Here is a 12,777-nt window from a genome sequence, read left to right on the forward strand (position 1 = left end):
AACACTGCAAATAAAAGGTTAATTTTCAACCATAACAGATCAACATCCATGTGAACACTAGTCAGTGCAATGAAGATCATGCATGCCAGTGAGGTGGGGAATGACGTGCAGTAAAGACAATAGATGCTGCACAGATTGTACATATAAAAAGCAATATCCAGGAGAGAAAACAGAGCACCGAAGAAAGCAGCTTTCCAGAGACTCTGTAGAAGCCACACTAACTACAGAATATACAAAAGACATTCCTTTTCACAGCTGGTTTATTTCTGAGATTTTAAATAATCAATCAACATCTTCCACATGCCCTGCATCAGCCAGCCAAACTCAGTCAGAGATTTTGTCGTTTCATCTTTTGATTTTCCTTTGTCTAGGCACAAGAAAATAAATGATCGTTTGATTTCAGTGTCAAAAGTCAGGTTTCTTTTCACCATTAATGTATGAGAGATTGTTTGTACAGCAGGGTGTGAGACTGCCTTACTCATTACACCTTTACTCCTAGTTAGTCCAGGACTACTGTACGTCCGTGCTTTGCATATATTGCCTGGTTGAACACAGGCAGCTTTAATTTATTCATGAATCTTCAATGAATACAACTGACTAGGATACTTTCAGATTACCAGGCCAAATTCTGCCTTGTTTTTGATTTCACTCAAGTGTTAAAAATTCTGGAGTCACCAGAGGGCACCATTATAGATAGTTTTATAAGCACCATTTAAGTGATGCTCTAAGAAAGTAGAATTTGGGGAAAATTTATTCTGTGGCAAAGTGATTACGTTGGTCGCATTATTTGTTTTCATGCATCGTTTCCTCACACGGTATTGCATGTAATTTTTCATTATCCAAAACATTTTTAAAAGTGCAAAATGAGACATTTGAGCCCAACATTTTTTTTTTGTACATAATTTCTCCTTAGCTGAAAGTACAAGGTATTTGATAACATTGACTAACATACATGTGTGCATGTGTATGTGAAAGGAGGCGAGCTCATTCCTACGCCAGCTATTTGTTGAAAGGAGAGCTGCAAGGATGTGTGAAGCTCCTAAGTATGTTAGCAATGGGCAAAAATTTATTTCTGTATCAAAGTATTTCTGTTGTGATTACACTAAATTTCAAAATAGAAGCAAGATGAAAACTTGACACAATCACTGGAGCTGGACAGGACGTCTGGAGAGCATCTAGTCCAACCTCCCTGCTAGCAATCTCCCCGCTAGAGCAGGGGCAGCTACAGCAGCTCACAGCTCAGTGTAGTTGGCTTTTAGTACCTCCAAGGACAGAGATCCCACAGCCTCTCTAGGAAATCTGTTCCAATGTTTGACCTCTCTCAGAGGAAAATGGTTTTCTTAGTTTTGAGCAGACTTTCCAGCTTTTCAGTTTGTGCCCATTACCCCGTTAACAATCACAGGGACTGTGGCATTCATGGAAAATGAGGTGAGCAGTTCCAACTGCCTCTTGCTTAGGCTCAGCGCTGTACCACACACACTGCATTGCAGCAAATGCCACAAAGAAGAACTCCACTGAAAACAGTTTAATTATAAACAGATCCAAATTAGAGAAGTGAGTAATTAAAAATGTGCGTTTTATCTTCAGCATCTCTTCCTTCCTCAATCTCCCAGTTCATGTGGCTTTCACTCTCAGTTGTATTTATTGTGACAAATCTAGGAGATTAAGATAAACTAAAAGAAATCACAAATGACACCATACTCCATTCGATTTTAAAGAAATTTTATTTCCAGCAAGTGGTTATCTTTTTCTTCTTGAATGCAGCATTGCCTCACAATGTTTCACTAGCAAAGAAAAACAATTTACCTTCCTTTACCCAAAGGGATTTAAAAAGAAGTCAGGCTCGTATTGGTAGCAGGCAGCCTCCTAGCTCTCCTTGCCAGCAGGGAGTCTACTCAGCTAATTTCCACACCTCTTCACAAGCTGCCAGACCTGCAGCTATGTTAAGAATAAAGCGGTTCCTTTCCAAACACGTTTTTGAGGACTTGTACATTTTTTACAGTATCAGACTTTGCATTATGACATCCTTTCCACTGATTATTGATAGATTCATTTGAACTCTATTCATGCTTATCTGGGAAGATAATCTTGCACGCAACAGCACAATGCGGCAATAGTCAGAGCTCAGTCGGCCCCTAGACGCGTCTAGGGAATTATTTTATATGGATTTAAACAATACATTTTTTAAAAAGGCAAGAGTTAACCACTGCAATGCGGAGTAAGAACTGATGTACAAGCTAGTTACCACAAACCAGCAACTCTGCAGAGAATATCTATGCACACACTCTTAACTGCCCCCTTCCTTCTTCCTGTAAACACAAGATACACTTCTTTTCATTGTGTCATGCTTACTATTGGGTACCACAGGGAAGAGCCTACACACACACAGGCACAGTAAAACCACCGATGAACGAGATGTGATGTGAATCACATCTCATATGATTCGATCCCATGTGAATTCGGCCTTTTACAAACTACGTGTTGCCCTTGTACCTCAACAATGTGAGTTCTTACACAAGCTCGGTGCATCCACAGAGCTAACAGGCCTATGTTAATACGTGCATTTCTGTGTTTTATCAAAGTATCTGCCAGTCTTCTGCAACTGTCCCTGCATTATTCACTGAGCAGTGGTTCAGATGCTTAGTAACTGGAAGCGCTACCACACTTCCAATGTGCTGGATTTGTTTGAGAATTTTTTCCCCTCCTCCAATTTTGTTTTCTTTCACTGGCAAATTTAGGAATATATCTGCAAACAATCTTTAACCAGCAGCTGCATCAGACCTGGCACTGTCAGGTTTGCAAACGCTGAAGTTAAGCTGTGCAGCCACAAGGAGCCTTTTGTTGATATTTTCAAGTAGGTAGGTTTAATGAAAGAACAACAACGACCACACATTTTGCTCGAATTATTCACGACAACATCCTGTGTTTGGGAAGAGCTGATTTTGCTAAGAAGATTTGTCTCTGAATTCATCCACATTAGCTACTTCAGCTATGCAAACCACACGAGGGAAGTTGCGCTGCCTTTTGAAGAGCTTCACTCAGTACTTTGCAGGAGGTCTAACTATTCAAAAATACTGTTTCTTCATCTCTGGTGACCTCACCTGTAAGCAAGTAGTACGCACTGTAACAAGGAACAGAATTGTTAAACAGAAACCCGGGGACACTTTGGAAGCACTTTTCAGGCTTCTTTGAAGGGCTCAGCAATGCCATGGATGAGGATGGTTGGGTTGGTAAGAGTATTTGTGTTTCCAGTAAGCTTTGAACCATGTTCTTCAACAAGGCTTTTAAAGAAAACAAGCTGCTATGGTTTCAGAGGGAAGGTCCTTGCAGGGGTAAAAGATCAGAAACAGAAGACAAGGTGGTCAGTGCTCAGAATAGACAAAGTTCATCAGTGTAGAACCTCAGAGATTTGTGACGGACCTCAGCGTACCTGGAAAAGGGGGTGGACAAAAACATGACAGAGTTTATTGATGATACGGGTTATTCAGAGTAGTGCGAATGACGGGTGACAGACTGAACAAGTGTTAGTCGACAAGAAAATAGCAAATAGGTATGATACAAATAAGTGTAAAATGATGTACAGGCAAAAAAGCAACTCTAACTTCACATGCACATGTTCATGTATGTACTCAGCTGACCACCAGCACTCAGAAGTAATACACTGAAGTTGTGATAGGAAGTTTCCTAAAAGTATGAGGTTCAGTGCTCAATAGAGATTCAAAAATCCAAACAACTGTTAAGATTTTCTTTTTTTAATCACAACTGTGGTACAATTTTCATATTGAGAATGACTAAATAAGACAGGACTCTTCAGGCTGAAAAAGAGAAAACTGAAAGGCTGTTATAGAGGTCTGTAAAATCCGGAGCATCTTGGATGGCAACTGTTCGCTTTCCTTCCAAAATAAGGATGAATTAATGCCCAAGAAGGTAGTATAAAGTTCAACACAAAGGAAAAAAGGTGGCTTATCACCAGGGAACAGGTGATTTCCTGAACTCCTCATTAAAGGATGTTGTGAACACTGAAGTGGAGTATTAGTTCAGTGGAAGACCCTACAATTTGGAAATTAAATCTGTTCAAGATTTACTAAATACACAAAACCTTGAATCAGCTTGGGATGTGAAAAACAGTTGGAGGCTACAAGTAAAGAAAGAAGCTTTTATATTTGACCTGTTCTTAGGCTTTGTAAGTGCCTCGATAAGTGTCTGCTGGAGACAGGGCACTGAGGTAGATGGACCCTGGCCAAGCCTGGCATGGCCGCTCTTGCTTTATGTTCCAGTTACTGCTGTACAGAACAATTGTAATCCTCAGGAAAGGTACAGTGATAGAAACTGCTATTTAGCTGGAAATGTCACTACAGAACAGCAGCTAGCCCAGACAAAAACCGCTGTGGGTCAATAAACCTGAAATAAGCAACACCTTTAATCCCTGAGGAGCCAGCAATTGGAAGAGCACGCTGCACACACCACACTCAATTGCTTTTGCATTAAAGGTGTCGCTAAGTTTGGGACTTTGCATCAGGCCAGAAAAATAACGTATGTATGTGTCCTTAGAACAACTTCAAGCTTCCACTGCTAGCAGTGGATACATAGAAAAGACAGTACATGTATTTTTTTTAAGAGAGCATACCACTAAGAGGCCATGTTTTCAGAGGTGTGGTAGCTATTTAGCTAGCTCTGTAAGATAATTTACCTCTTTTACTCTGGAATTTGCACCTCATTTGCAGAAATGAAGTCCTTTCAGGCATCTGCAGTGGGCAACTTGAAAAACTATTTTTAGGGGAGTTAATCAATCTAATCCTCAAGTGTGATTTCTGGAGAGCAGCAGCACGTTCAGTACAGAGCAAAGAAGTAAATAATTAAAAACACATAATCACATAGTATGGAGTAGGCTGGAAGAAATCTAAACTTGCATCATATTCTTAGCAGCCAGGGAAGTTTGAAACCCAACTTAAAATTACATCCAGCAGAGGAACTTTATACCTAGCAAACGCTGCTACCTTTAAATGAAAGTAAAGAGTTATTTTTGTCTTTGGGAATATATAAATCAGTTTTGTGACTGCATTTTGAATACGCACACTGCATGGTTGGGGTTAACTCTGCAGACTTGTGCCGGGGGGCAGCCCCATCTCCAAGCAAGCTGAAGATGAGGCTGAAGCTCCACCATCCCTACATGTGTGCCTGGAGCCCTCGACAGCTCCCGGCATCGCAACACACAAAAAGAAAGAGCACAAGGGGGCGCCGGATACCTCAAATAGCCCAAGTCTTTCCCACACCGTCTCTAGCATGTCGTATTGCAGGGATGGGAGAGCACAAAAAGGCCCTGAGCAACACCTTCGGCTGCAGATGGTCTAGCCTGGGTTTTGCTACAGTATTGGGGGCCTTTGAGAATATTTTTATGATCTAAAGACTTTAATTTTTTTTCCAAAAAAAAAAAGAAATAAAGGCATGTATTTGTTTGTAAAAAAAAATAGTAACACTAGCATAGGTGATATTTTAATGGTAGGAAAGAAGAGAAATCTTTATAAAAAATAGTAAGACGAAAGCCAAAGACATTAAATATTTTCGCCAACTTGAATCTGGCAGGCACCCAGCCTGTGGACTTTCGCAGATTGCTAGCTGGTTGTAACAGAAGCCACTTCCTCTGCAGCACCAGGCGTATCACCACCATTGTGTGCTGGCTGGGGCCGGGCTGTGGGGTAGTTCGGGCCTCTGGGTGGGAGTTTGAAGCTGCACAGTGCTGCTGATGTGGAGCTGAGCGACTGGAAAAACAAAGCCACAACCCCCCTGGCGGCCGCCCTGCGGGGAGTCCTCCCATGCATATCTGGTTAGGAAATCAATCAGGGCATTTTTCTCCCTCCCCTGGCCCTGGGCACCGTGACAGCTCCATTCAGCAGAGGGGAGGAAGGCTCTGCCCAGGGTCCTCTCCAGCTGCAGATGACTCATGCTGGAAGAGCCCCTTCCAGCCAGCTTCAACAGGACAAAGTCTTCCCGAAGTTTTTCCCAGCTCATTTTAATATAGATTTCTATCACTTCGAGCTCTCTAATTGCTACTTCCACAGCACAGCCCAGGCTGGGTGTTCTTAGGAGGCAGAAGAGCAGCAGACCCAAGCGGACCCTCCCCAGATGTGCCAGGGCCTGCCTGCTGCCTCCCGGCAGCACACTCCTCCCTCTCCCACAGCCATCTCCCCACGGAGAAGCCAAACCATTCCTGCGTGTCCTGAGGAGGCAGCGACGCTGGGAGAACCTCCCAGAGGAACAAGCCCTGCACGCCCCATCAGGGCCTGAAGCTCTCCTGGTGCTCAGGGGAGAGGGACCTCCTCGGTGCTTCTCTCCTAGGATCAGCGGTGCCCAGCCAGAGGAGCAGGGGCACAGTTAAGGCTCCTGCTCTCACTTTGCTTCAGGGGTAAGTGCCCTCCCTGTCTATTCCTGCCTCTCCACAGCACCACAGGCTCCAGTTGCTCACCGACACGAGGTGAAGACAGACGGTCCTGCAAGTCCCTCCTGCAGAAGATGACCCGAGATCCTCCTGCTCTGCTCAACGCTCCCGTACGGACGCTCACAAAGAGGGGTCCCTCCATTTGGATTTCTAACAGGGCAAAATCGAAGTCTTACAGGAGAGCAATGAAGCCTTCCTAGCAGGTTCAGGAAGAGCACACAGCCATGCTCCCCCACCAGCCCTGCACCAGTGACATCATTATGCTAATACATAAGGCAGGAAGCGCAACCAAGCGTAAAACCCACCAAAACTGAAGATATCAGGAACACTGCCAAGAACACTAACGACCACGCTACGTAGAAAATGAAAAGAGTTCGGTTCATCTAACTTCTTCCAGGTTTAGTAATCTCTGGTGTCACTCCTAACAGTCCTCAGATGGGTGGTGTTCAGGGCCTTTCGACTTTACAAGGAAAATTATTTTTTTTCCCCAAGACAATGTCTTACCTGTCTACAAACTGAGCTCACTATTTAACACCAGTCTGATGATTTTTGTCAGCTGACTGGGATTTGCACACCGAGTTACACTGGTTCACTGCCAACGATCTTACCTAGCCATGCTTGCATTTGGCTTTTTACTATGCAATCCCCTTCTCTGTTTTCCAGAAAAACCACAGCGAGATGTTCAGTCTCCTTCAGGATGGCTTGTTTGCCTAAACGCAGCTGTCCAAACCAGGTCTGGGTTTCTTTACAGTTGCACAAAAGCCACCTATGCCATCTCTTATCAACGTAAACATACAAACAGGGTCATCTGAACCACACTTTATCGGTAAGACTTCTCTTTAACCATCCTAGAACTTTCTATACAGATCTTAGAGCACAGTCACGTCTGTGTCCCCTACCTGACTTTGGTTCAGGCAACAACCCCATCGTACAGCGTAATATAAAACATTACAGCCTTACCAACATCTCATTCCTCTCCAAAGCCTGTTCCGAAAATGCCATTTTCTACAACATAAGCGACCCCACACAGAAATTACGAAATGAAATACAAGCAGGTGCTGCTGTTGTTACTCACGAGACATTTTCAGTTCCCCGCTGCTGTATCTATATATTCTACCTAATGTTTGGAAAATACAGTAATCATGTTATTACTTCCCCTCATAATTCAGCAGATCCTATAAACCTGGAGATATTAATCTCCTTAAACTTCGGAAAATCTGATCTAACGATCCTCCCTATTTTTAACCCTCCTATTTGAAGTAGGATGAATATATGGCTGTTTGATACAGAAAATACAGTGAGAGATTAATTCTGCTCTCAGCTTCTAAACAGAGTTCTGTACAAAATACACTCAGAAGCCTCAGGCCTTCCAAAAAACTTCCAACCATAAACAGAAGTAAAGTCTTAGAATAGGCAGTAGTTATTTGGGACTGCCAAATTAAGGCAGCCTCTCTCATTTATGCCTCCCTATATGCCAGGGCTGATAATGGGACCCTCCAGACACGAAAGCTGTGTACATCTGTGACAGGGACATTACACCTGAGTGCAGTCACTCCTGTCAGCTCTGCAGTCATCCGGGGTATGAGCTACAGGCCCTGAATTCACCTACCTTGGTTTTGTAAATGCACTTCCCATTGTAAGTATTTTGAAAATAAATTATGTTTCTCTTGCTGGAAGAATGGGGTAGGTACCATTGATTTATAACCCACAGCAAGTAATTCTTTACATTGATTACTACAGGGTGTAGGCAAGCGAACAACTTCACTGCTTCTGAGTGCTGCAGAAACTAGGTTGGCTTCTCTGTTCCCAGGGCTGTTCTCTCAACTTTTCTAACAGGTGCGGAAACAAGAAAGGAGAGTTTCTGGCCTAGGTTTCTGAAGAAAACGGAAAATCCTTACTGCTGAATTTGTTCAAAGCTTCACGCTAAGCCCAACGGCAAGAAGTTTTAACAGTTTCTCTTCAGAGTCACCTCTAAAGAAAGAGGATGGAAAAAACGTGTAACGATGCTGCACCTCAGAGGCACAGGTCTGTGTTCTGCCCTGTGCAGACCCTGGTATCACACTCCTCCCTCCACTAACAGCAGTAGCACATCAGCAACAGGATGCCGGCCAGTCTGGAACACATACTCGTGAACCTATGAAGTCCTATTGTTTTAAGGAAAGTATCTAAGATTGTAGCTTCCGCTGGAAAGCCTCTGTGCTGTGGTACAAAGTATCTCTAGAAGCTGAAGCAGGGCCATCAACTTCTGAATTTTCACAACCGCTGTAAGGGGATCACTACTATCACAACCATTACTGTAGTGACCAACATCCGCTGGACGGGAAGAGTAAACTGCACCTGAGATTAGTGCTTAAAAAAACATGAAGAGATACTGTGAAAGGAACTGAGCCCAAAGGTTTTGTGCCCCGATATACCACACTGTGTAATCCTGCTGAACAGCAACCACAGGCTGAATTACCAAGGCCAGGACCGGATGCAGACCACGAGGGAGCAGGACAGGAAGCTTGTTGCTGAGGCTGATGTAATATTTTGACTCAACGAAGAACCCAAAAGTGTTCATACTACAGACTGAACCCATCCGAAGTTGTGTACTTCCAACAGAACAGGCTGCCCAGGACTACATGCCATAGAAACACATTATTACCAACCCATATAACAGTGCTGCTCGTAGAAGCACGAAGGTAAGAAAACAGCCAAGGTAAAAAGATAGCCACTTCTTGAATTCCCTTCAGGAACACGCCGGGCCGCAGAAGCAGTGCTGTACAGTTACTGATGGATGGAGCGCACTGCGGATTCTTGGCAGCTACACCCGCATCACGGGACCAGTCGTTTATTACCGTGTGCAAACACTGAAGAGACGCAGAAAGGGTGAGCTCCCCTCTCTTGTAATGGGTGTGCCCTTCCAAAAACACAGCGAAGGGGGGCTCCAGTGGGCCAGCCGGCCCAGGAGGAGCCATTCCCCAAAACACAGGGATGGGGACATGCTCTGCACCCTCTGCAAGCAAAGCCCACTCCCACCTGCCCCCAGTTGCGTGGGGTCTTGGGGCTGGGGTCACCCAGAGAAGCTGTCTGTCTGTCCGTCCCTCCGTCCCCGGCTGGAGCACGCAACAGCTCCACACGAAAAAGCAAATCTCATCCTGAGGGAACTTGTGTTTACTTGAATGCCTTCCCTATAATCCCATTTTATGGGCCACATGTTTGGGGAATGCTGAGCAGTCAGGAGACTGGCAGCAACTGAAGCGAGGCAGCTCCTTTCAGAGGGCTCCTGAAAAGCACAGCACAGCCTTGAACACTCTCACGGCAGCCCTGTGCTCAACTTAGCAGCATTATCTTAACTAATATTTTGGTCTTAAACAGGTACTGAATTCTACCAAGCAATAAAAGGAATTGTTTGGTTTTTAAAAAAAGAGAAAACTGTAACATGAGGGTTTTAGAGTTCACTTTGAAACGTCTTCCTGTTTGAAAATTTAACATTACAAATAGCACCTCATCTTAAAAAAAATATTGTCCAAGATGATACCGTAGATGAAAGAAGAAAAAAGGTGGAGTGAGAAAATTCCGCTATTTTTGACTTGATAGGTCCCTTCTTTGGGGATAGGTCGAGTTAACTTGTAGGCAGAATGGCACACATCTCAGCAGTGAGAGCAGAGATACAAGAACATGAAGTACCCTCTCTTCAGTTGGGTATGAAATCCAGATGCCCCCATTCTCTTTTTGCATGAACGACCAGGCAGGGATGAAGCAACATCAAGCACAATTCACCAGGCTGGCAGCAAACCGCATTCCTTGTGACCTCCCCCTCCCCGAAGACAGTAAATACCCACGGGGCTACAACTTTCAGGCTCCAAGTCCCATCAATTATCAATTAAATCACAGAACTAACTCCGACATTCTCAGCTACTTTCACCAACACACCACCTTTGTTCTCACAGCAGGGAGCCCAGCCTGTCAGCTCGCCCTCCCACCTCCCCCTCCCACTTGAGCAGGAGGGGAGTGCTCAGTACCTGGCAGGGCCAAGCACTTGTTAAGCTGCTGGGGCTCCTTTGCATTACTATTTTCCATACAGTACTTTGAAGAAGAGGGCAGGCAGAAAACACAGGCACTTATAATCCTGAAGAACAATGGGCATTTCTGTGAGCTGGTTTTCTACACAGGATGTAGGGTGGGCCTTCAAGCTTGTGTAATCAGTTTGGAAGTCCAAAAACCACACTGAGAACATGCTTTTCCTTTAACAAACAGTCACACAGTCTAACGTTAGTTTACATGGCTGTTATTCACCATTAAGAAAAGTTTTCAGTTGAAAAATACTTGGAAAAGAATCTGAATTTCTCCAATGAGGTTTATGGACCTTACTTGGATCTAATTAATATATATATATATACACACATATACATATACATATATATACATATATATATATATATATCCCTTTTATCCCAGCAAGAGCTTTATTTAGGGACGCAAGCATCACTTCCACTTATTGAAACTGGAGAGAGGAGTTGCATCACTGGAACAGCTTTACATGCTAGCTCATGTCCTAGGATCACCTAGGACAGAAACGAAAACTCAAGGGACTAGCAACATTTTGATCCAACACCCTGGGAAGGACTTAGGATAACCCAAGTGGCTTTCACTCTATGAAGTAGGCTCTTCTGGAGGCTGACTGTAAGATATTGAGGTAAAAAGAGACAGCAGATCAGAAGGAACAAAAAAGGCATACAGGAGTAAATGCATTGTTTCACATTATTCTGTACTCAGAAAGCTGAAGAAGTATTCCCATTTATGTAATACACTGCCTGGAAAAAAAAGAGGGAAGAACTTCCACTTGACCACATAAATACTTCCATCACAAATGCCTGTGTTGTATAGCAGAGACAGCACAATAAAGGCATTAAGAGTCTTTAGACTGGGCCTTGAACTAAGCCTCAGAGGAATATGCTTCCCAGAAAGCAGCGGGCTGGTATTTCCTAAGCACTAGCAAGCAAGCCATGGCATTACAGAAGCCCGAGATTTAATTGGAGTGATCACCATGAAAAAAGAACAAGCATCAGCTACCTTTTTTTTTTTTTTCATTTCTAATGACTATTCTAAATGTCTAAATGTCACTTGTCTGAAAATACGACCACCCCCTTTCCTGTCAGTCCACCTCTTGAAGTTGTAAAACCTGTTTTATTAGGAACAACTACTTAAGAAGGTATAGTTTTATATAAATTCTCTTAAAGTCCACGTTCATGGTAAAAGCACAGACCTTATATTTGACACTAAAATAGAATGCTATACCAAACTGTTAGGCATGCTTCTATAGTAAGACTAAAACAAGTATAAAAACAACTATGTATTCCATAACAGTAAATACATACAGACTATTTTAACATACACTTATATATTGTCAACTCCAAGCAAAACAGTAATAGTAATAGATAGTAATTGGAGTCTTTATCATTGTTTCCAATGCTCACTGTTTTTGGAGTAATCTTTAAGAAGCTACAACTTTCTCTTCTGCAAGCAGCTTCTCTTTCTGTAGGAAATCAAGAGTAATGTGACTGAAGATTGAGCAACTGGAAGAAAACCAACAAAACTCCAGTATATTGAAATTTACTCTTGCATGCTAGCAGGTTCCAAATGGGTAGAAGACAGCAAGAAATCTTCTCCCAAGCTTCACGTCAACTAGGATTAGCATGTTGTGATCTTTTAGGCAAATTATGAAGGGACAGAGATTCAGCAGTATTAGATGCAGCAGTTCCTACCACACCCCACAATATTTTGGCAGTTATCACACCATTTGAGTGAGAAACCATTACAGTCTATGCATAACTGTTTGGCTTCTGTCTTCATCTCCAGCAAGTTCTTGTCTGGGCACACGTACTACACAAAACCAGCCCCTGTAGCTACAGAGGGGAAAGCTGCAAGGAAATTCCAAGCCCTAACAGGAAACCCCATTTCTGTGATTCAACAGGTTACTTCTTTTCCTCCAAGTGCACACCAGCCAGTTCAAGCAGCACGGCATTAACTACATGAGAGTGCTTTTCCTGTCTACATTAAAGATCTTAAGCTCAGCCACTCAAAACTGAAATGGTCCCATCTCCCTCATCTAACTCCACTGTATATCCCTTTACTACTTTATGTACTTTTGGTTAGGGTAGTGGAAGACAGAAAAAGAGAAAAGAGAAAGACATGCTGCAAAACAACTGTATTTCGCCTCAGAATCAGCACTGCCAGACGAGCAGCGAACTTTTCTGGCTCTCTTCGTTGTTTTTTGATTCCTTTATTTGAAAAAAAATTACCAGCATAATATGCTCACACTGCAGCCTATCACTCTGGAAGAAGTAAAGCAAAACATC

At 43.2% G+C, this 12,777-nt stretch overlaps 1 protein-coding gene across 17 annotated transcripts in view; it reads right to left on the bottom strand.

The window, feature by feature from the left end:
* The window catches only part of LOC121063776 (translation initiation factor IF-2-like), a 65,587-nt gene that overhangs the window by 36,375 nt on the left and 16,435 nt on the right, over nucleotides 1-12,777 (bottom strand). For 2 of the 17 annotated variants that reach the window (XM_040544598.1, XM_040544600.1), the window contains 2 exons: nucleotides 6,464-6,586; nucleotides 1,711-5,759 (listed from right to left, as the gene is read on the bottom strand). The exons of 12 other annotated variants lie outside the window; for them this stretch is intronic. In XM_040544598.1, coding sequence (XP_040400532.1) covers nucleotides 5,477-5,759; nucleotides 6,464-6,586 — 406 coding nt within the window. In that variant the 3' untranslated portion in view covers nucleotides 1,711-5,476. Of the gene's footprint in view, nucleotides 1-1,710; nucleotides 6,587-12,777 lie in introns of those variants that run through there. 3 more of the 17 variants (XR_005816197.1, XR_005816196.1, XM_040544599.1) reach the window with 2 other exon arrangements.

The sequence above is a fragment of the Cygnus olor genome, chromosome 1, assembly GCF_009769625.2.
Source record: "Cygnus olor isolate bCygOlo1 chromosome 1, bCygOlo1.pri.v2, whole genome shotgun sequence".
Classification (NCBI taxonomy): Eukaryota; Metazoa; Chordata; class Aves; order Anseriformes; family Anatidae; genus Cygnus; species Cygnus olor.